At 42.9% G+C, this 20,390-nt stretch overlaps 1 protein-coding gene across 2 annotated transcripts in view; it reads right to left on the bottom strand.

Annotated features, from left to right (window-relative positions):
* Positions 1–409: 409 nt before the first annotated feature.
* LOC123232449 (solute carrier family 5 member 4-like) overlaps positions 410–20,390 on the bottom strand; it is a 40,210-nt gene continuing 20,229 nt past the window's right edge. The window contains exons 8-16 of one of the 2 annotated variants that reach the window (XM_044658898.1): positions 19,552–19,632; positions 14,126–14,346; positions 10,299–10,434; positions 6,467–6,574; positions 4,224–4,374; positions 2,520–2,688; positions 1,871–2,086; positions 1,335–1,437; positions 410–627 (exon numbers count right to left, since the gene is read on the bottom strand). In XM_044658898.1, coding sequence (XP_044514833.1) covers positions 410–627; positions 1,335–1,437; positions 1,871–2,086; positions 2,520–2,688; positions 4,224–4,374; positions 6,467–6,574; positions 10,299–10,434; positions 14,126–14,346; positions 19,552–19,632 — 1,403 coding nt within the window. Of the gene's footprint in view, positions 628–1,322; positions 1,438–1,870; positions 2,087–2,519; positions 2,689–4,223; positions 4,375–6,466; positions 6,575–10,298; positions 10,435–14,125; positions 14,347–19,551; positions 19,633–20,390 lie in introns of both variants that reach the window. The other variant, XM_044658897.1, reaches the window with a different exon arrangement.

Here is a 20,390-nt window from a genome sequence, read left to right as displayed (position 1 = left end):
TGGGCTGGAGTTCATGCAGATTTGCATCTTAGACTATAAGACACTGGAAAGTGGCCTGGGATGATTTCATGTTCAGTTCAGTCTCTCCCTAAAACATCCCACAGTCCCACTTTTACCCACAAATAGAGGTAGCAGAAGAAAGAAACCAGCCACTGCCCAGCTATAAATGATTATCTAAGGATTTAAGAACAATGGGTCCTTCTCAAGAATTCGGGACCCCAGGTTGGCACATATGCCCATCTGTCTCACCAGCTTTCAATTTTACCTATTATGAGAATTACAGCCTCCAGAGAATTTTAATCCTAACACTATTTACTGCCCTTCCAAAGCCCAGAAAGGGGCTAAGAGGGAAGAGTTTAAACTGGTGTTCCAGGCTTGGTTGATCCTACTCTAGAGCCCCAGGCAGGATTCAGGCAAAATAGCCGTGGTAGAAGACGCCCACCGTCATGACCAGGATGGCGTTGACATTGACCACGTTCCTCCAGAAGGGTTTTTCGGATGTGTCTGTCAGCTTCTTCTGCAGGGCAGCTTCCTCTTCCTTGGTCAGCTTGGGGCCTTTCTTCGACTCCAGCCCACAGAATGCATTCCAGGCCCTCTTGAAACATCCTGGTGATTCCGCAGGGATATCTGGAGGAAAGAGGAAAGACAAGCAGTCAGGAAATGTACTCATAATGGGCATTTCTACAGAACAGCTAAAGTTTCCAGAGTGTTTTACCAGGACCTCAGTTGAACCTCACAAAAATGCTAGGAGGCGAGAAATATAGCTCTTATCATGCCCATTTTGCAGATGAGGAGTCTGAGACTCAGAGAAATAAAGTGACTCATCTGTGGGCACACAGTAGCAGGATTCAAACCCAGTTCTTTCTGATTCCAAGAATAACATGGTAGCCAATGTATCATGCTGTTGTGAGCCCTAAGGGTGACTGAGAGGGAGCTGCTTTTCTGGGGAACTGATCATACCTCAGTAAAAATGAGGACTGTTTACTGACATTCTTAAAGGCAGTCACTGGAGGAAATGAGACTGAAGGGAAAGAGACCTTGAGAGCAATGGTGTAGAGCTCAGGAAGCACAGAGTCCTGGTTGAAGTTTGTGCCACTAGAGAAGAGGTTTCCACCTTAATGCCAGAAGTAAAAAGGAGCTTCCATGTTCAAGATGGCCTTGAACAGAGGCCAAGAGGGGCCCTGAGTTTTTCTATGAACAGATTTCTCTTTGTAAATGGGAGCTGTCTTGACCAATTTGTTAAAAAGAACCTCTTGCTGGAAGACTGGGCTACTGAGAGCCCAGGGGAGCTGGGCACACAAAGGATCACAAAGACATTGAGCCAGATATATCACCTTCTTCCACCTTGTCTTCAGCTTCCTCTTGTCCATACTGAACAGGATTCAGGTCGATGCGCTCTTCCTTGCTATTACGGAGAGCCCAGCAAAGGCGATGCAGCTGTCCAGAGAGCACAGCAAGAGTTAGCCATGTTTTGAAATGCCCCTTCTCTCTGTGGGTCTGGGGTTCTATGACTCAGCCTTGCTTTCTTAACCAGGATTTATAGCTGAGGTAAAAGTAAGGAAAAGGACATGATTCCATGATGACTCAAGGCAAATTTGAGGGCAACTATGGGACATAATGGAAAGAGTGCTGGGCCTGGAGCCAAAATGACCAGATTTCAAATTTGGCCTCAGACACTTATTAGCTGTGTGATCCTGGGCAAGTCACTTAACCCTGTTTGCCTCAGTTTCTTCATGTGTAAAAAATGAGCTGGAAAAAGAGATGGCAAGGCACTCCAGGATCTTTTCCAAGAAAGCCCCCAATGGGGTTACAAAGAGTTGGACACAAGTAAAAATAACTCAGAGTTTGATTCAAATGTACTTATACTTACATGTACATCAGGAATCGGCTTTGTCACCAGAGAGATGCCAAGTACAACCAAGGCTGTCAGGGCGAAAAGGACGATGGCAAAATAGGAGAAATGCCATCCACAGATGATGTTGGGACACTTGCTGGGCTCCATGCAGGTGCCTGTCCCATAGACAAACTCAGCAATCATGCGAGTCATGCCGACCACAAGTCCAAACATCAGTCCCCAGAAGGCCCCCTGCCAAAGAGAGCCACAGAGGGTGTCTTTAGAGTGCTTTCAGGGTAAGGGAGCACAAAATACACAAAATGCAGCTTGGGGAGTGGAAGAAGACCAGAATGACAATGCCAACAAAAAACAATGCAAAGCTTTCATATGCAAGTCTAAATGGCAAAAGTAGAAGGGAAACTGAGTCCCATCCTTCTTTATTTTTCACATGAGAATATCAAATCCCAAATAACTTAAATGATTGCCCCAAGAAGCCTAACTCCTAATTCAGAGATCTTTCTACTATGCGTTTTTAATTGACAATTAGTATGTCTAATTGCTGCTGAAAACCTGGGTTTTGGGGACATGCATGGGCATGGAAGGAAGTGACATTTTGGGACCTCCATGCAATTAGTCAGAGTCCTTCCCACCTCTCCATGCTGAACTCTTCCCCATTCTGACTCACCTGTTCATTAACTCTCTTGCAGAAGATGGCAAGAAGGAACACGGCTGCAATGGGGGACCCAAGGTAGCTTGATATTGATTCTACATACTGGACAAGTTCACCGTTTTGACCTTCCTGGACTAATGGGACCCAAGCAATGCTGAGGGCAATCATGATGATGATGAACAACCTAGAAGCATATTTATATCAATAGGCCAGAGAATTAGAACCAGGATGGACAAACTGGGGCTCTTCCCATGGTGTGTGTGGTGTGTGAAGGATCCCCAAGAGGACTCTTCTTCTTTCCCATGAGATCACAAGCCTCGAGTTGCAAAGTACTGGAACAGCCTCTGACACCATTAGGAATGGAGAAGGGAAAGGAAGCTCCAGGAGAGTGTAAGGTGGTGGAGATTAAAGGAAGAAGGGGAAGGGATAAAGCTATGTTTCATCTTCTCCACACAGTCAGATTATTTTTCCAGGTCTTCCTCCCAGGTCCCTAAGAGGACTCAGCCTGGATTCTGTGGATAATGTCAATAAAGACACCCTCATCATCATAGTACAGCAAAGTCATTCTTGAGTCTCTCCTCATTTCCTGCATTTAATCCATTACCAAGTCCCAACAATTCTATTTCCCTATAGTTCTTGCATCTGACTCATCATGGGCTTAGACAGTATAGAGCTAGAAGAGATCTTGGAAGCCATCTCTACTCAACAATATGTCTTCGTATTAGTGGTTGGCCAAATACACTCACTTTTCACCCTTCATTTTATAGAATCTCTAGGTTCCTTCAAAGCCCAGCTCTGATGCCACTTCCTACATGAAGGGTTGGTTGATTCTCTATCACCCAAGGCATTAGGATATTCTTCCTCTCTTCATTGAAATTACCTTTTTTATATTTTGTATTTAATTATCTTGGTACAGAGTGTATATCACTCTAGAAGAGTGGAAGATCCAGGAGGGCAAGGACTCTTTTTTTCTGCTTCTGTTTCCTATCTGTTAGAGCAGTGGCTCCCAAACTTTTTTGGCCTACTGCCCCCTTTCCAGAAAAAAATATTACTTAGCCCCCTGAAAATTAAATTTTTAAAAATTTTAATCGCAATTAATAGGAAAGATAAATGCACCTGTGGCCATCACCGCTCCCTGGATCATTGCAGCACCCACCAGGGGGCGGTAGCACCCACTTTGGGAATCACTGTGTTAGAATCTAGAAGAGTATTTTAAATATACTAGTAAGTATGCATTAAATTGACTCAAATCTATAACTCCTTGAGTTCATGGAGCTAATAAATCTTATGCTAATTCTCTGTAATTCAGTACATCATAAACATGGCTTCCTAGGTCTTGCTAGCCTACTTCTACCCAGAAAGCCATCTAATCCCATTTACTTCCATACCTTTTGTAAGCTACATAAGAGTTTAGGGAAGAGAATCCCAGCACGCCCTGGCCAAGTGTCCACAGGGCAGCTAGTTGGGACATAACTACAGTGCTAGACTTAGATTCAGGAAGACATCAGTTCAAATCCTTCCTCAGACACTCCCTGGTTATGTGACCCTTGGCAAATCACATATCCTTTCTCAGCCTCCATTTCCTACTCTATAAAAATGAGAATATTAATGGCACCTACTTCACTGGGTTGTTATGAATATCAAATGAGATAACATGTATAGTACCATTTACAAACTTTAAAATGCTATATAAATGCCAGCTACTATTAGCTCTATTACCTTCCTGCTATCAGGAGCTCTCTCTCCGATGCTTGCTTTCGGATTTTGGTATAGATGTCAATGGTGAACAACGTGCTGGAACTATTGAAGATGGAGGTGAGGGAGCTCATGAGTGATGCCAACATGGCAGACATCATCAGTCCTCGAAGTCCTTGAATGACAACAAAAAGAGGAAATAATTTCTTTTGGAGTTTAGGATCCAGAGCCCAAGGCTTTAAGCTGTCTTTCTACAGTTCCTAAACCTTTGAAAATAATACAAACTATGCCCAAAGGGCTTTAAAAAATTGCCTACCTTGGGGGCAGCTGGGTAGCTCAGTGGATTGAGAGCCAGGCCTAGAGAAAGGAGGTCCTGGGTTCAAATCTGGCCTTAGACATTTCCCAGCTGTGTGGCCCTGGGCAAGTCACTTGACCTCCATTGCCAACCCTTACCACTCTTCTGCCTTGGGGCCAATACACAGTATTGGCTCCAAGACAGAAGGTAAGGGTTTAAAAAAAAAGTCTGCCTGCCTTTTGATCTAGCCATACCATTGCTGGGTTTGTACCCCAAAAAGATCAGGAAAAAGACTTGTACAAAAATATTTAGAGCCACCCTCTTTGTGGTGACAAAACATTGGAAAATGAGGGGATGCCCTTCAATTGGGGAATGGCTGAACAAATTGTGGTATCTGTTGGTGATGGAATACTATTGTGCTCAAAGGAATAATGAACTCAAGGAATTTCATGTGAACTGGAAAGACCTCCAGGAACTGATGCAGAGTGAAAAGAGCAGAACCAGGAGAACATTGTATACAGAGACTGATACACTGTGGTACAATCAAATGTAATGGACCTCTCTACCAGCAGTAATGCAATGATTCAGGACAATTCTGAGGGACTTATGAGAAAGAATCTATCCCTATCCAGAGAAAGAACTGTGGGAGTGGAAACACAGAAGAAAAACAACTGCTTGAGCAGATGGGTTGATGGGGATATTGATCGGGGATGTAGACTCTAAGCAATCACCCTAGTGCAAATATTAATAATATGGAAATAAGTCTGGATCAATGACACATGTAAAACCCAGTAGAATTGCTCATTGGCTATGGGAGGGGGATGGAAGGAGGGGAGGGAAAGAACATGAATCATGTAACCATGGAAAAATATTCTGAATTATTAATTAAAGATTTTCAAATTAAAAAAAGAAAATAATCCAAACAGAATGTTAGAGCTCATTGGATCTTAGAACAGAGAGTGATCATGCTAAGACAGACCTTAGAAAAAGAATGTCAGAACTGGAACAGACCCTAGAATATAAAATATAATCACTGGAGGGAATCATAGTAAATAGAATGTCACAATGTTAGAACTGGCAAAATAAGGAATGAGTCTAGAGCAGGGGTCGGCAACATTGGCTCTCCAGCCATATCTGGCTCCACCTCCCGATGGGCCAGTCCAGGCAGAGCCCCAGGATGTGCCCCAGAAGGCCCTTCAGCCCTCGCCCCATATTCCAGCACCTTCTGCCTCCATTCTCCTCCTTCCGCATGCGTTTATGGCTCTCACGGCCAAAAAGGTTGCCGACCGTTGGTCTAGAGGATACCAAGAAGGCTAGTGAGTGGTAGTGGTGAGGTGGGGTGGAAAGGACATACATGATAGCTCTGCTAAGATACTAGAAGGCCTATCAAGAGAGAGAGAGAGAGAGAGAGAGAGAGAGAGAGAGAGAGAGAGAAAGAGAGAGAGAGAGAGACAGAGACAGAGACAGAGAGACAGAGACAGAGAGACAGAGAGACAGAGACAGAGAGACAGAGAGAAAGAGAGAGACAGAGAGAGACAGAGACAGAGAGAGAGAGAGAGAGAGACAGAGAGAAAGAGAGAGGCAGAAAGAAAGAGAGAGACAGAGAGAGAGAGAGAGAGAGAGAGAGAGAGAGAGATTAGTCTTGTTCAGCTTGGCCCCATAGTGCAGAACCAGGAGCCATTGGTAGAAGTTACAAGAAACCAGAAGTAGACCTGATGTCAGGGGAAAAAAATGTCCTAAAAATTGGTGTTATCCCAAAGTCAAATGGGCTACCATTGGAGATCTTTAAGTGGAGACTGGGTGATGTAGAGAGATTATTAGTCAAGGTCAGATTGGAATAGGTAGCCACTGAGGTCCCTCTTAACTCTGAGACTCAGTAGGAAAGGGCTCCAGTTCTTGCCAGAGACCACCCAAATCACTGCTCAATGACACTCCATGATGAGTGATATGAAAACTTCAGAGGGATACCAACCATTTGGCATGAGGTCTAACACAAGCTTCGGGTAGGCCATGTTGGTGCAGCCCACCCTGGTTCCACAGTGTTTCTCACATTCTGAAGGCACTGCACAGGCCACCTCATCTGTGGAGAGAATCAGAGAGAGCCCATCAACCTGGGTCCGAGCAGTGTGGACAGCCAAGACCATTGGCGTGGTAACTAGAGAGGGAGATTTTGAGCATCTGTCTTGGTAAGGGCTGATGGAGCCAGGACATTCTGCCTGACAGCTCCCACCACAGAACCGACTCCTTTGAGAAGATGCCATTTTTAAGAGCTGGATCTAATAGCCAGTAGGGCACAAAAGCCTGTCCTTCTGCTTCTCAGTTTTTCAACTTTTCCAGGATCAGGATGTCTTGACTCTTAAAAACATATTTTAAAAAAATACCTTTTGTGGTCCTTTGTTGCCTTTAAAGGCAGTGCTCTTTATTTTTGTTTTTGTATTCCCAGAACCACCACAGTTCCTGGGACACAGTAGGAACTTAACAAATGTTTGTCATTTAATCGACTACATCACAATCCTTTCTGGAGGGAAAAAAGCCTTCTGTCCCTGCCTTAAGATTTGACCCTAGCCACTTCCCAGCTGTGTGACCCTGGGCAAGTCATTTGACCCCCATTGCCCACCCTTACCAATCTTCCACCTATGAGACAATACACCGAAATTAAGGGTTTATAAAAAAATAAATAAATAAGAAACTGCAGCGAGATTTGGCCATAAATTAAAAAAAAAATTAAAAAAAAAAAAGATTTGACCCTCTCCTGTAACAAAGAACAATACACCCAATTGACTTGATCCATTAATTTATACAATATTCTTTGATAAGACCAGGATTTTTCATCTTTTGTGGAGTGTCCTGACCCCCTTTGACAGTTTGACTGAACCTGTAGACTCCTTTCTTAACATATTGTTTTTAAGTATATAAAATAAAATTTATCGGATTAAAAAGAAAACCAATTTCACTATCTGGAGTTACCAAAAGAGGCTTTTTTTGAAGTTCATGGATCCCAAATTAAGAACCTCTGATTTAGAGGATATTTTTTTTCATAGTTTTTGCGCATTTATTTTTTTAAACATTTATTAATAATCATTTTTAACATGGTTACCTGATTCATGCTCCTACTTTCCCCTTCACCCCCTGCATTCCTATAATTAAGCAGTTGGTTAACTGACATTTATTAAGTCCCTACTATGTGCCCTCAGGCTCTATGCTAAGCACGGAAGGTACAAAAAGAGACAAAAGACGTCCCTGCTCTCAAGGAGCTTATAAGCAAAGTGGAGGAAGAAAAGTGTCCCAGACATTTCCAGAGAAAATGCTCAGAGCGGAGAAATAGAATATCTTGTTCATGGAATCGTGAGGAGACCAGTGTCATTGGATCCAGGACTCTGTGTTGGGTGTATTGGGAGTCCAATTTAAATGACTGGAAACGTAGGAGGGGGCCAGGTTATGAAGGGCTTTAAATGCTAACCAGGATTTTGCATCTACCTCTGGAGGTGATGGGGGACCACTGGAGTTTATTCAGTACGAGATTATATGATCAGACCTGAGTTTTAGGAAAATGACTTTAATGGCTGAATGAAGGATGGATTGGGTTGGGGCAGGGGAGCCTTGAGGCATAAAGACCCTCCAGTAGCTGTTGCAATAATCCAAGCATGAAGTGATGAGGGTCTGCACTGGGGTGGGGCAGTGTCAGAGATGTTGGAGATAAATTTTAAATCCCTAATTCTTAGGCTACGTAGGTAGATATGTCTTATTATCTATTTTCTGGTACCATGATTTTTTTTTCAGTTTTGTCACTCGGCATCCAACTTCCTTTTAGGGATATTTGAATGAATTCTCAAAATGGGGAGGCAGTATGATTCAACAGAATAAACATCTGGAGTCAGAGGATATGGAATCAATCTGACCTCAGATATTACTAGTGTGATCAACCTCTTTCTGCCTTGATTTCCTCAACTGTAAAATGAGGATGATAATAGTACCTACTACTCTGGTTTCTTGTGAGACTCCAAGGAGATATGTGTGAAGTGTTTAGCATGTAGTCACTGCTTAACAAATGCTTCCCCCTTCTTACTGTGTCCATTCTGACCATACATCTATGATCCTATCTTTTATTTACATATAACAAGTGTGGATATTATTCTCTTACTTTTGCTGATTTTATTCTGCATCAGTTTTTACAAATCCTCCCATGTTTTTCTAAATTTCTCATATTTTTCATTGCTAATAGTATAGCATATATTCCAGTATATGCTTAAGTCTTAGGTCTTTTAGCCATTCTTCAGTCACTGGGTACTCAATTTGTTTTCAGTTCTTTACTACTACAAAAGTGCCACTACTAATATTTTGTCGGGTTGTGAACCTTCATTTCTGTCATTGGCTTTTTTGGGAATGTGCTTCGAGATGGGACTGCAGAGTCAAAGAATATGGACAGGTAAGTCATTTTTCTTGCATAATACTAAATTGATACCCAGAAGGGTCGGACCAGTTCACAGCTCTATCAAGAGAATGTCTGTTTCCCCATAGCCCTCTAGCATTGCTTGTTCCCATTTCTGCAATCTTTGCCAATTTTCATGGTTTGAAATAAAAATCTAGAGTTGTAATTTACATTTGTCTTATTCTTAGTTATTTAGAGCGTGTTTTCAAATGACCATTTGTAGCTTGAAATAAGAATTTCTCTTGGAAAACTGTTATTCATATATTTTTTACCATTTCTCCATTAGAGAATGGCTCTTGTGTTATACATCTTGGATATGAAACTTTTGTCAGTGATATTTAATATTCACTCAATCTCTAGAAGTTCATATCCCACATTCGAGCACCTGCGTTCAAACCCAAGACCACAACAAAAAGGTTCATGCCCTGAATTGAGTAAAATTCCCAATTTACATCTATGTGCTGGTTTCAGCCTTATCCTTTGTTATGACTGCCTTTACACCTACATCTCCACTCTTCCACTCCTCCTGGAACCTTGAACTCTGGGCTCTGATAGACAAGCTTTTGCCTTCTTGAGTCAAGTCTCCATGCCACTTCCTAGGCTTCTCTATTCCATGGGATTGCCAGCACTCTGGGCATCATCCTTATCCCCCTTCCCAACCCTTTAATTTTGATCTGTCCCTCCATTCTCTGGAATGAGCTTATGACAAATGTCTTGGGACCCTTGCAGTCAGAGTTCATGGGACCCCTACCACATGATTGTCAATTAGCTTTGGAAAACTCAATTATGTTCCTGAAGTTTTTCCTTACTAAAGCAGGAAAGTAGCAAATTTAGAGACGTGAGAGCAGACTTTAACAGGAGTTTTCTGGTCAACTCATCATGAAATAGGAAATTAAAATTAAATGGACCCAAGTGTCCCATTCCACAGGTGTTTCCAGTAATCAAGGTTCCATCACTACCAGAGAGTAGCATACAAATCATAGAATGGACCCTGGAAGGCCACCTGGTCTTTATGCCTTCCTTTCATTGTTGAGGAAGCTCAGGCCAGAGATGAGAGTGACTTTACTAGGTAGAAAGTGACAGTAACATGGTAGTAGTGTCAAACTTAGACCCAAGCTCAAGGCTCGTTGGCTCTGGATTTAATGTTCTTTTCCTGTGCTCTATCCCTTTCAAAATGCAAGTTTCACTGAAGGTAGTCCATACTCCAAAATGAGATCTTGAAGGGAAAAGGATTTACAGAGAAACACAGACCTCTCACATTCCTTACTGACCACACTGAAGTTTTCTACAAGATAGACAAGATATGTCGCCACCACTTGGACCATCACGGTGGTTCCCAGAGCCTGAGGGTGAGCAGGGGTTAGGGAGGACTTACCTGGGTACAGAATGCGGCTGATCATGCCAGGCATCACCATGAGGAAGAGGGTGAGCAGCTTCAGGTAGCCACACATGATGCAGCCAGCCTTCACATGGGACAGGTTCTTCCCTGAGAGGCAGCGCTGCACAATCACCTGCCAGGAAAGCAGAAAGGGTGGACCGTGTCAGGCCCTGGGGCTCCCTTACTCAAGCTAGAAGGTTCCCTTTCCCTTGGGTGGGGAGTGTGGCCTGATTCTTTTTTCAAGCAATGGATGGAAGTTCTAGGTAGGTGACCTTCAGCTCAGGGTAAGGAAGAATGTTCTAGAGTTAGAGCTGTCCAACCCTGGAATGGACACCCTAGTAGGGAGGTTCCCAACTACAGGAGATATTCAAAGCTGTTGATAATGTTACAGGCAGATGTTTGGATATGTGGCTCCTCAGACTATGAGTATTTCTGCTCTCCATGGGAAGACGTTGAAGCAAATGGGAGACAGAATCACAGCAGGGAAAGTATGATTTTTCTGATTGTGCCCTGCTAGACCTAAGCCTTGGATCACTCCCACTGTTACTCCTACTTATATGCTGTTGGGGAAAGTGAAGAAAATCCTGAAAGCATTCTGACTAGTTCCACTAAACATTTCTGTTACATAAACTCAACTGGGCCCTCACCGCTGCCTAGCAATTCTGCTATACCTCCCTTCATTAACTCACTCTCCCACTTTCCATAGCAGCTCTTACAGCCTTTTTTGTCCCTCCTTAAATCTCCTACATCTCCCTCTGCCCCCACCCTCTCACTGAGGACCTTCAGAACCTCATATTTTATTCTCTGCCCCCCCCCAATTGAATCCATTCATCATGAGCTAACTCTTCCTCATCTATCATTCAGGTACCTTCTGCCACTGTCTCCTCTTTCACACCCGTCTCAAAGAATGAAATAGTCTTACTCTACCAAGGCTAACCTCTACCCGCTCAAGTGACCCAACTTCATCCCATCTCCTTCATCTCCTTCAACCTACTGCTCCCTCTTTTTGTCTTCTCTACTCTTTCATTTATCTTCAATCTATTCTTTCTCTACTGACTCATTCCCTACTTCTTACAAACATGCCCAGGTCTCTACTATCCTGAAACACTCTCCATCCCCACTCTATCTTATCCTGTTAAGGACAACACTCTCCTCTCTGTCCCTCAGGGTCACAACCTAGGAGTCTTCTTGGCTCCTCACTATCTCTCATATCCCTCATATCCAAGATGGTGCCAAGATCTGTCATTTCACCTTTGAAACATTTCTTGAATATGTCCCATTTTGCCTCTGACACTGCCCCCACTCTGAAGCAGACCTTCATCATCTTCCATCTGGATTATTGAAATATTCTACTGGGAAGGGGTCCTGCCTGCCTCAAGTCTCTCCCCACTCCAGATAATCCTTCAGTCACCAAAGTGATTTTTTCTAAAGCTTAACTCCAATCATGTCACACCCTTACTTAATAAACTCTAGTGGCTTCCTATCACTTCCAGAAGCAAGTATGAAGTGCTCTGGTTGTCATCCAAAGTCCTTCACAACCCTGTCCTCCCCTTTCCAGTCTCCTTACACCTTATTCCTTTATATCTTCAGTCAATGATACTGGCCTCTTGGCTATTCCATGAACATGATCTCTTTGCTCCGGGCATTTTTCCTGGTTGTCCTCCATTCCTGGAATACTCTTCCTTCTCCTACTGACTCACCTAACTTCCTTCTGTGTAGATGGGATTTGCTCCCCAGAACTATCTTGCCCAGCATCTCATTTGCATCCTTATGTTACGTGTGTACTCTACGTGCTAACATAGGGAGGATATAGTTTTTTTTTTAAAACCCTTGTACTTCGGTGTATTGTCTCATAGGTGGAAGATTGGTAAGGGTGGGCAATGAGGGTCAAGTGACTTGCCCAGGGTCACACAGCTGGGAAGTGGCTGAGGCCGGGTTTGAACCCAGGACCTCCTGTCTCTAGGCCTGACTCTCCATCCACTGAGCTACCCAGCTGCCCCGGGAGGATATAGTTTTGATGTAACTCCACACTTCTCTCTCATCTTCTTGGAACTTGACTGTGGAGGCTGGGGGGAGAGTTTGGCAGGAAAGTTTTCTCATGTGGTCATACTTAAGCTTTGTACCTCTATTTTTTATTTCTTCTACTTCAAGTGATTACTAATAAATCTTATAAAATATAATACTTGGAGTTATTGATATTAATTTAAATCTTATACTTCATATCTTAACTAAAATCTCACTTTCTACAGGAAGTCTTTTCCAACCTCTCTTAATTCTAATGACTTCCTTCTGTTGAATATTTCCTATTTATCCTGCATAGAGCTTGTTTATGCATTTTTATCTGCTTGTCGTCTCCTCCATTAGACTGTAAGTTCCTTGAAGAAGGTTTTTTTTGCCTCTCTATGTATAGTTCCTGGCACATAGTAGGTGCTTAATAAAGGTTTATTGACTAATTGCTTGAAGAGTCAGAGAATATGGATTCAAATCTTACTTCTGACAATTATTCCATATGTGACCTCACCTCAGTTTCCTCATCTATAAAATGAAGGGTTCTATGACCTACGTAATCCTCTAAGCTTTGCAGCTGTTAGGTAGATATAATAAAGGACAGCATCTGGACCCAAATGATGGGGAAAGGGGAGGGGAGGGAGAATAATGATCTTGTCTTTCAAGAGCTTTTGTGTAAGAAAAAAAGCCTGATTCAAGGCAGGGAAGGGAAATTAGACAATACATTTGGGGAACACAAAGAGTATTGGCAAAATATAAATAGGTTAGAGAAGATTTTAGATGAATTAATGTACAACTAACACATACAGGCTGATTGAAGCAAGCTAGGAATGCTTGGGACATATTCCTAATCTCATTAGGTTCACATCATGAAGGATAACCACGAAATCCTCACAAACCAACCTTTTCTTGTTTTTAATCAGGGAGAGACTTTAGTGCTGAATGGTTCTGACTCTCTAGGTAATTATAGCCAGGAGTCTGTGGCAATGTTTTGTTAAGAAGCCTTAATTTTTGTGACCTTGGGCAAGTCCTTTCCCCAGAATCTAGACCTATTTTTCCCTCTGCAATATGAAGAGGATCTCAGAGGTTTCATTTTTCTCTAAATACATGATGCTATGAGATCTGAGCTGTAATTGAATACACAAATGAATAAATGAGTATGTATGTGTTTGGGGAGAGTTCGGAAAAAGAGAAAGAAGGGATGTGTATGTGTAGATGGTAAGATGAGGAGGAAGAAAAAGCAAAGGGAGAAAAAAGGACAGAGGAGAGTGGGAGGGAAAGGAGGAAGAAGGGAAGAGGAAAGAGAAAGAAAAAGAGGAAAGGAGAGAGAAGGAGAGAATGAAGGAGAGAGGAAGGCGAAAGTGAGGAAGGATCAAAGAGAGGAGGAAAGAGAAAAAGGAGAGAGGAAGAGGACAGGCTGAGGAAGTGAGTAGTAGATGCTGGAAAATTGGAATTTGATGGAGATTGGTTTGTTTCCTAGAAATTGTTGTCTTTTGATTTCAAAGAGGACCAATGAGGTGATGTTTTGACTTGTGTGTGAGGGGATTTAAATGTGGCAGAGTTGCACAAAAGTATTTACAAAGGAATTTCACCTTTTAGAGAGCAGCTAACAAGAGGAGGGCCAGGAAAGATTCTGAACAGAGCTTGGACAAGTCACTTAACCATTTCAGATCTTGGTTTCCCTATCTGTAGGAGGAAATTGGACTAGATGAACTTTAAGGCTCCTTCTAGCTCTAGATTTAGGATATCATTTCTTTCTATTGAATAGAGAAAAGTTAAGTGGTCCTTGGGCCTCTCCTCTCTTATGGACGTCTCACCTGGTCTGTGCACCAGTACCAAACAGAAACAAGGTTCATTCCAATGACAATTCCTGGCCATGGGAGTTCGCCAGTGATGGGATCCTGGAAGAGGTGGAAGGAGTCTTCTTTGGGCATGTAGCATTCTGGTTTCAGAGTTACATTTCCGTCTGTGATGACAGATGGGATGGCTTTCATGTACTTCTCAGTGAAGGACTCGTACCCTCCCACTTCTGCAAAAGCTAAAAAACATCAGGAAAAAAGTTAGCTCTGACATTCCAACAGGAGCCAGAAGTCACATCAGGTGAGCCTATCCTCAGTCCATGATAAATACGTCCACGTGCTTCCATAGTGTCCCAAATAGATTGTCCTTCCCACTCCTCCCCCTGGCAAATGGCTTTCTTGTTCCCCTCCACATCATCTTCTTTCCCACCTCTAATTCTTTTGTATCATACTCATCTGTGGATATGTTATGTTATAGGAGAACATAAGTTTTCCAAGGGCAGAGATGATTTCCTTTCTTTCTTTGTATCCCTAGTACCTATTATGGTCCCTAACATGGGATCACAACAGTCTTTCCCTGTATTCTTCCTCTAATATCTCCTTGTGAAGTGGAGGTCATCCAAGACCCTCAAGATGATAACAGCTGAGTGCAAGGTCAGGAAGGTTCTGATCAATTAGGAAGTCTTTGAGTGTTGGCTCAGTGGCAGACAATGTGTGTTTGCCTTGAAAGGACTGTGATGTTGGAAATTTGGGGGTCTTAATATTGAGGTCTCTGGTATAAACTTCCTGTGGATATTTAGGGGACTTGAAAACTACATTTCCCATGATTCCTGGTGGCAGGAAGTGTGATTACGTAGACAGAGGTATAAAGTCTCAGAACTTGATTGGGACATGCTCTTTCCGAGGAAGCAGCCAGAGGGTAAGCATGGCAGGAATTTGAATTAGATCTTAGCAGGCACATGGTTTTCTTAATTATCAATATGGATTACATTAAACCCTTAATATTTTAAAATATACCCTTCTATATCAATTTTATCTGTAACAGGATGGAGTTTAGAGAGACTCATTTCTAATTCTGCTGGATGGTCATTTTTGTTTTGTTTTGTCTTTGCTCTAAGAACTCTTCCTAAGAAGGGGTTATGGTCTGTACAGGTGTAGGGAGAGGGGGAAAGTAGACTCCACCAATGAAATTCCATATCTTTGAAGTACTGGCTAGTCCTGCCATTGCATTCCTGTTTGTTCTTGAGTTAATTGGACTCACACTATCCCAGTGCTTAGTACCCAGCACATATTAGGTGCTTAAAAATTTTATTGACTGATTGAGTGATAAAGGTTCAAGAAGAAAGTTTCCTCATAGGTCACTGCCCTGCTATTGACTTTGTTATCACAAGATCCTCAGGACCACCAAGCCCCAACAACATGATGAAGTCCCACAGTAGGGTTCTTACTCACCCAGAAAGCATGGAAAATGTAAGAATTAAATTTAAGAGATTGGTCCTTAAAATAATAATTTTATTAAATCAAAAGTAGGAGGAGGAAAAGAGGGGAAAATAGGAGAGAGAAATAAAAGGTACTTATCTGGCTAATCTGTGACCGCCATTTTGGGCCTTCCTGCTACACTCACCAAGGGTCCAGTCAGCATCATCAACAGGCACACCAAGACCCCACTTCCTCCTCACCTCCCCTTTATAAAGCCTTTTCTCCACCCACTAACTCTCACACGTCACATCTCAGGAACCAACCATAGTTTTCTAATTTGCCTGGACCACCCAGGAGCCAGTGCCTGGGAAATTGCTTTGCTGTCTCATAATATTCTTGGCTTCCTTGCTCCATTTTTCTGGCTGGGGGGTTTTGCCCTCATGACTAAATTTATCCAACGATTTTCCTTACACAGTCTTCGCTTCCAGCCCAAGTTGAAACTAATGCCAGGTACCCATAGTTGAAAAGGGGGAAAAGATAAATTCCCTTTTCACAGTATTAGACAATGTCCTAAACAATTTTCTGAATTATTTGACCCCGTGCAGAGCACATGTAACTCACAATTAGACTTTCGTGGAAGTACTCCAATTACCCATCAAGATAGCAACCACTCTACACTGAAATGAAGGCTACTTCCTCAAGGCCTGGGCTGCTTCATTTTTGTTTCTGAATTTCCAGTGACTAGAATAGTGTCAGGCACATGGTAGGTACACATATTTTCCCAGGACTCACACGTGAATCCTTTCCAGCTCAGTGGCATTGGAAAGAGTCTGCTTCTGTGGCAGAACCTTTAGGGATTCAGAACCACCTCCATGTAATGATAAGCCCTCATTGGAGGAAACTCACATGCCAGGGGAATCAAAGTTGGGTTCTCCAGAGCTGCAGAAGGGGGAATCCTTTTTCTGCATCATATGACCAAAAAGATAGAGGGTTTTGATATTTTCTCCAATTGTCACAACCACTCATATCTCTCCAAAATGTGAATTATGTGCAAAAGATAAAGTAACTTCCACTGTCTCCACTTTCAAGGTATCAGAAACCCATACAAGGGAAAAACCCAAAGATCTGACACTAGAGAAGGTTAATATCTACTCTACCATGTTCACCCAGTACTCTGTCCTTCACCACCCCCCAGGCAACAAGGCTGCACAAGCCCATGCATAGGCTTGCAACAGAACTCAACTCTATACTCTAACATCTTTCTTCTTGCAATGCCAAGGAGAGTCAAACTGAAGAAATTTAGGGGGCAGCTGGGTAGCTCAGTGGATTGAGAGCCAGGCCCAGAGATGGGAGGTCCTGGGTTCAAATCTGACCTCAGCCACTTCCCAGCTGTGTGACCCTGGGCAAGTCACTTGACCCCCATTGCCCACCCTTACCACTCTTCTGCCTTGGAGCCAATACACAGTATTGACTCCAAGACGGAAGGTGAGGGTTTTAAAAAACAACAACAAAAAAAACTGAAGAAATTTACTCAGCATGTAATGACAGCAAGGGGGATCAAGGCAGTATCCAGAAAAGGTGCTACAACAGAGCTTTACCAGAGAACAGGGTACCAAACGTGTGTGTGTGTGTGTGTGTGTGTGTGTGTGTGTGTTTTGGGTTAGGGAGGATGTGTAGTGGTCCACTAAACTTGAGGGAAAGTGCAAAGTATACAGAAGGGGAAAATTTTGTCTTCCCAGAAGACCCTTGAGGCAAAGATTAGTGAACCATGAAATACCCAGTGTGAGAAGAGACTGAGATATCTTTGAGGGCCAGAGAAACTGCCATTGAAGGGAAGGGAAGTGATAGGGGAAAATAAAGAAAAATAGAAATAACTGAAGATCTCAGGAAGAAGAAAACTCCAGGGAAGACCTTGAGTAGAAGCAGATCAATCAACAGGGCAAGTATTAATAATAAAAGGGAAAGTTCTTTCTAAATCATGAAAAGAAGTTCAAGCATCTATGAATACATATAAGGGAAAATGACTCAACATCTGATTAGTCGGAGGACTCTAAAGATTCCAGAGAAAGCATGGAATCACAGCAGGTTGTTCCTGAATAGTTAAAAAGAGAAATTGTAAGAGGAGTCTCCTTCAAGTGCTATAATCTTTCTAAATTGCACTGCAAAAATAACCAAGACTCACTGTTGAAATACACTGGGTAAACTCAGTGAAATGAGGACAGATGAGAATGGATATGATAACCAACCACACATGGAACCCATCTGCTAGTTCTTCTAAGTACCTGCCCTGAGACTGCTGGGTTGGCATCCCTCCCCTAAGTGGAACCACTCTGCTGACTGCCTTGACTCCAGAACACTTATGAACACCATTTGCTGCCATTTCTGTCTCTTTTCTAGCTGGTTGCACCTATAGGAGGAAAGGCAAACGTCCTGAGCATGGTGTGCAACTGGTGGTGCTAACCATTCTCTCTTTAATAAGGCAGAGAAGTGTGTGACAAACCATAGGATGATTTTCTTCAAAATGTTAGAGTTAAAACTGTCATGGCTGTTGAATAGTGCTGCTGTGCCACATATTAAAATATGGTGCTTTCTACTGCCATCTATAGCCTGAGAAAGGAGAAACTTCTCTGAATTGCCTGGGTATGCTGTCTTCTTTCCTCTCTGGTTCAAGAAGGGGAAAGACAAGTTTTGCCTTTGTTTCATTGTGAACTAGTCTTTGCCTTGAGATAAAGCTTGGAGCCAATTGTTTGAAGCTGCATCTCCTGCTATTTAAAGATCTGAAGAGTTTGGCAGTTCGGAGGCTTAGTTTAAATGTGTAACACTTTTTTCTCAGAGCCTTAGTAAGGGAGGCTGTGAGTGAAAAGAGCTTGTTATTGCTTCACCAGCTTGGGAGCAGGAGATGAATAGCTTTCCCTCTCAAGAGAGTGATGAGAATAAAAAAGGGAAGCTAGAAATTCTGGTGTGTATTTTTCCCCAAGGAACCAAAAACATCAAAATCTGCTGTCTAGAATGATGATTTGCTCCCAGCACACACACTTGTGGATATATACACTAAGTTTCTTTAAGTGTGTGCCCATTCTTCTATGTGGAGAATGGTATGTATTGGTAAGAAAGTAGGAGTCAGGTTCATGAATGGATGTTTGCTATCCATGATTCATCTTCTCTTGATTAGAAGTTATGATTATTTCTACTTTTGCCTTCTGTTGAGTAAATGTTATGATTATTATTGCACATGCCTTATTTAGTAACTGTTTATGTTTAAAAATTAATGGCATAATGGTAATTAATTTTGTATTAATAAGAAGTGTACCAGTTGGTGCTTAGGAGCTACCTAGTATATAGTAGGAGTGTGTACACACACACACACACATACACACGCACACCTATTATCCCTAGGGTAGAAATAGAGAGAGAGAGAGAGAAGGAGGGAGAGACAGATGGACAGACAGAGACCAGAAACACAAAGAGAGACAGACAGAATGAGAGACAGGCTTACCATAACTCTCGGGACACTACCCTGACCTACTGAAGTGGACGCAGGTGGAGTAAGCAATCTAGCACAGGGAGAAGAGGAAGCCTGGGACAGTTAGGAACTAAGATCACATATGGACCACAGCTTTATCATAGATGCAGAGCTAAAGGGAATCTCAGAGGTTATCTAGTTCACTTCTCTCATGTTACAGGTAGGGATACTGAGGCAAAGAGAGTAGAAGTGACTTGGTCAGGAGCACAGAGTTAATTGCCAAAGCTGGGACCAGTATCCAGGTCATCTTGAATCCAGGTCCAGTGCCCTCTCTACTAGACCATACTGCTTCCCATAACAAAGTGATCTATTCTTGTCCTCCCTTCATGGCTAAAATCACAGCTTTCCAGAAAGCAAGAATAGAAACTCCAGAGGAAATGGACAGACAGACAGAGCCAGGACCAGTCTCCCTGGCTCCTGGATCTTGTCCAAACACTCCCACTGTCTCAGGCCCGCCCTCTATTCCCCAGGGAGGTCTCTTGCCTGGCCTGGCCGTACCTACCATAGCCGGTGAGGATGAAAGAACCAACCAGCATAATGACCGTCTGCAGGGTGTCAGTGTAAATCACAGAGGCCAGACCACCTGCCAAGGACAAGGAGGGAAATGAGGACATTTGGATTTCAGGAGAAGGAAAACACTACAGAGACAATAGAAACCATCGCTGCTTTGATGTTTCATCTTGCTTTCTCCCAGGGGATCCTTGGACTCCTGGCTCCTTGCCGTGACTTTGGTTCACCTGCTTGGAGAGTTCTTTGTTCCCTGTGACCCTTTGGTTCTCCTCTGCTCACTCACCTATTCCTGACCCAATCCTCTGCCATAATGGCCAGTAATCACGTATGATCTGGTATAGTAGATGTAGCAATGACCATGGAGCCTGGAGAGACTTGTGCTCAAATCCTACCTCTTGCCCTTACCAGCTCTGTGACCCAGGACAAGTCCCTTAAGCTCTCTCATTCTTTATCTCCTTAGGCATAAAAATGGAGACAATAAATAGCACCATTATGCAGGGGAAAGAAGGGGGAAATTGGAGTCAGAGGACCTGGGTTTGAATTGGTGTTCTGCCAGATTAATCAACCAATTCATCAATAGGTATTTATTAAGCACCTGCTCTGTGCTCCCTGTATGATCTTGGACAGATAAATCACCTCTAGGCCTTTGTTTCTTCCCTTGTAAAATGAGGGAGTTAGAACCCAGAACCTCTAAAGGCCTTTCTGGGTGCCCAAATCTCTGGTCCTACCTGTCATGCCCAACATCCCCAGGGTTGTTGGGAGCTCAGGAAAATATTCTAAAGCCCTATGGAACTGGCAGTTCTTGATATCCATAAGATTTAGTATTTTAAG

Source organism: Gracilinanus agilis, chromosome 1 (genome assembly GCF_016433145.1).
Source record: "Gracilinanus agilis isolate LMUSP501 chromosome 1, AgileGrace, whole genome shotgun sequence".
Classification (NCBI taxonomy): Eukaryota; Metazoa; Chordata; class Mammalia; order Didelphimorphia; family Didelphidae; genus Gracilinanus; species Gracilinanus agilis.
Note: the sequence above shows the minus strand (reverse complement) of the source record. Positions and strands in the feature narration are given on the sequence as shown.